Source organism: Propithecus coquereli, unplaced genomic scaffold, assembly GCF_000956105.1.
Source record: "Propithecus coquereli isolate 6110/MARCELLA unplaced genomic scaffold, Pcoq_1.0 Scaffold94, whole genome shotgun sequence".
Taxonomy (NCBI): domain Eukaryota; kingdom Metazoa; phylum Chordata; class Mammalia; order Primates; family Indriidae; genus Propithecus; species Propithecus coquereli.
The window spans coordinates 4415945-4418639 of record NW_012155729.1 but is presented as its reverse complement, the minus strand read 5'-3'; the positions used below and the strand labels follow the sequence as shown (position 1 = coordinate 4418639).

Below are 2695 nucleotides of genomic sequence, written 5' to 3'. Positions count from 1 at the left end.
CTTGAGGTACAAGACCAACAACTTGTCCTGTTCCCTTTCTGAGTTAAAAGAATAAAGGTAATGCAAACTCAAGGTACATTTGGCCTCCATTGGATTGCAAAATGGGGAAGCCTAACAGTGTCTAGTGTTGGCTTGGCTGTGGGACAGCAGAACTCTTACCTAGTGCAGGTAGGAGTATAAACCGGGGGTAGTCACTTTGGGGGAAAAATTGGCCACGCCTAGTAAAACAGAAGATACGCAGACCTGTGGCCAGGCAGTTCTACTCCTATTAGACACTTGCAAGAATATCTTGCCCATGCGCTGAATACAATTTCTACATTCGTATTCCTTAAGGCACTACTGGCAATACTGAGAAAGCAGATGCAAGTAAGTACCTGTCAGTAAGAGAATAGATGCCTAAGTTGTGGTATATTAATTCAGTGGAGTAATATACAGAAATGAAGAATGAATGAACTTCCTAGATACACATTTACCAACTTGGATGTATCTCCGAAACTTCATGTTGAGCAAACAAGCAAAATGTTGCAGAAAATCATTTACGGAATATTTTTAAAATATCCAAAATGCCTATATCGCTTGCAGGCACACACATACTCAGGTGTGCAGTACAGTTGTAGACCTTCAGGGGGATGATAAATACCAGATGGGGGGGGGCGGTTACCGGCGCAGGGATGGGGGGCAGTCACCCGGTAGGAGACACGGAGAATGTAGCCGTGCAGTTGGTGTTTTTGTTTTGGGGCTGCATTGTGACAACTGAGCTGTCCCTGTCTTAGTCTGCATCTTTTTGTGTGTCTTGAACACTGCCTAGGAAACAGTTTGTGTGGTGGAAAATCTAATCAGATTTTCTACGATACTATTATTCATATAAAATGTCCTGAAATTAGGACATGATGTGCCTTGAAAGAAAAAAATCATCTGGTTTTCTCTACTGCTCTGTCACAATTTGGAACCAGGGTGAGGCCTTTTAATGAGCGCTCCAATGACACTAGCCCTCGGGGCTGTCGTGGCCACCCTGAGCCTGGTTTCTTTTGTGACTTCAGACGGGCGTCAGTCAGCACCTCGGACAGCTCCGCGAGGTGGCTCCGCCGACTAAGTGGATCAAGCAGGTGTGTTTCTCTTGTCGGTCCCTGTGGGTCTGGAGCTGTGGTCCTAAACCTCGGCTTTGCTATTCTTCCCCTGCAGGAACCGTCCATGGGAAATACTGCTGCCCTCAGCTCTTCATCAACCACAGGTGTTTCTCGGGCCCTTACCTGAACAAAGGGAGGATCGCAGAGCTGCCCCAGTCAGTGGGACCTGGCAAATGTGTGCTGGTTCTCAAAGAGGTAAATCGCACGCGCACGGCCACAGTTGGCTTATTTTAACAGGATCTTGAAGCTGCAGGCACAGTTTCCAAAGGAGACCCCAGACGTTCGAAGCAACTGAGTTAAGATTTACCAACCATTCCTTCCTCTCGGCCCTGGGGGCTGGAAGCCACAGATGCAAAGATGAAAAATGACATTCCTGCCCATGGAAGACTCACAGTCTAGCAGGAGGGACATACGTTCCGTAAATTAAGGGGAAATGTTGCACTAGACTTCAGTAAAGTGCTCTGGGAAGACAGAAGAAAGATTCGTCGTGTGTGGAATGAGGGTTTAGGATTGAGGAGTCGGGTTTTGCAAAGAGCTGTGCCAGCCTGGAGAGGGATGGGGGACTTCACCAAGCAGCATGGAGTGTCACTAAGAATGGGTTGGGGTGGCATCTGTTTTTGTCCATCCGTCCCCAGCACGTGCAGCCCGCACGTAGGAGGTAATGATAAATGCTTTGACGCAGGTATGTTCACGAGATTTATGGCATGGGCCATGTCCAGGCCAAGCCTAGGCCGCCCACCAGGTGGAGGGTCTTATTTTCCATTTTTCTTGTGGCCTTCAAGAGAGGTGAATCCTGAGGGTGTCAGTGGAGGCTTTTTCTCTCCGTTGCGTTTTTATAGCTTAGCTTCAGGCAGTGCTTGGAAGCAGGCTGGAATTTTGGAACAGTTTCCAAACCTTCTTGGAACCTTAGCTCTGCCCTTTTTGTTAAACACACCTCACTGCTTTCTCTTAAGAAAGAAGACACCAAATAGAAGTCCTTTATTGCTGCTGTACCTTGATGAATGGTTTTTAATTGCATGGGCACAACAGTCTATCGATCCACTGAACAGATGTCTGTTAGGTGACTGTCAGGGGTCAGGGACCATTGGAAGCACTGGATCAAAAGCCAAACACACTGTCCCCTCTGCCCTTGAGGGGTTTTCTGATCTTGTTGGGGAGATGACACAACCCACAGTTAGATGCATAGTAGGGGGGCCCTTGCAAGGACCCGGAGCACAGTGCTGCGGGGGCAGAGCAGCAGTGACAGATACATGGCAAGTGACTTGATCTGGCTTAGGCAAAGCGCGTGGAATCTTGGTTGCTCACACAGGTGGGCGTTCAAGGTATTCATGCAAAGGAGGGACAGGGGTGGCTGGAGCACAGGAGCTCAGGCTGGAGATGAGTAATACGTACTAAAGGTGCATTGCATTTTGGAAAGAAAAGCAGAGCGGAATCTGGCCCGCCTGATGCTTCAGTGCGAGGTAGAACCGAGCGGATGGGATAGGCCTGCCTGGGAGAGGCTTTCTTCGGCGTGCGAAGCGATTTGGACTTGACTCTGTGGACGAGAGGAAACCCTCGGAGTGATGCTG

At 48.8% G+C, this 2695-nt stretch overlaps 1 protein-coding gene across 1 annotated transcript in view; it reads left to right on the top strand.

Annotated features, from left to right (window-relative positions):
- Positions 1–2695, top strand: part of SFMBT2 (Scm-like with four mbt domains 2) — a 180365-nt gene that overhangs the window by 144836 nt on the left and 32834 nt on the right. The window contains exons 15-16 of the mRNA XM_012664906.1: positions 1159–1346; positions 1763–1785. Of these exons, the coding sequence (XP_012520360.1) occupies positions 1159–1346; positions 1763–1785 (211 nt within the window). The remainder of the gene's footprint in view (positions 1–1158; positions 1347–1762; positions 1786–2695) is intronic.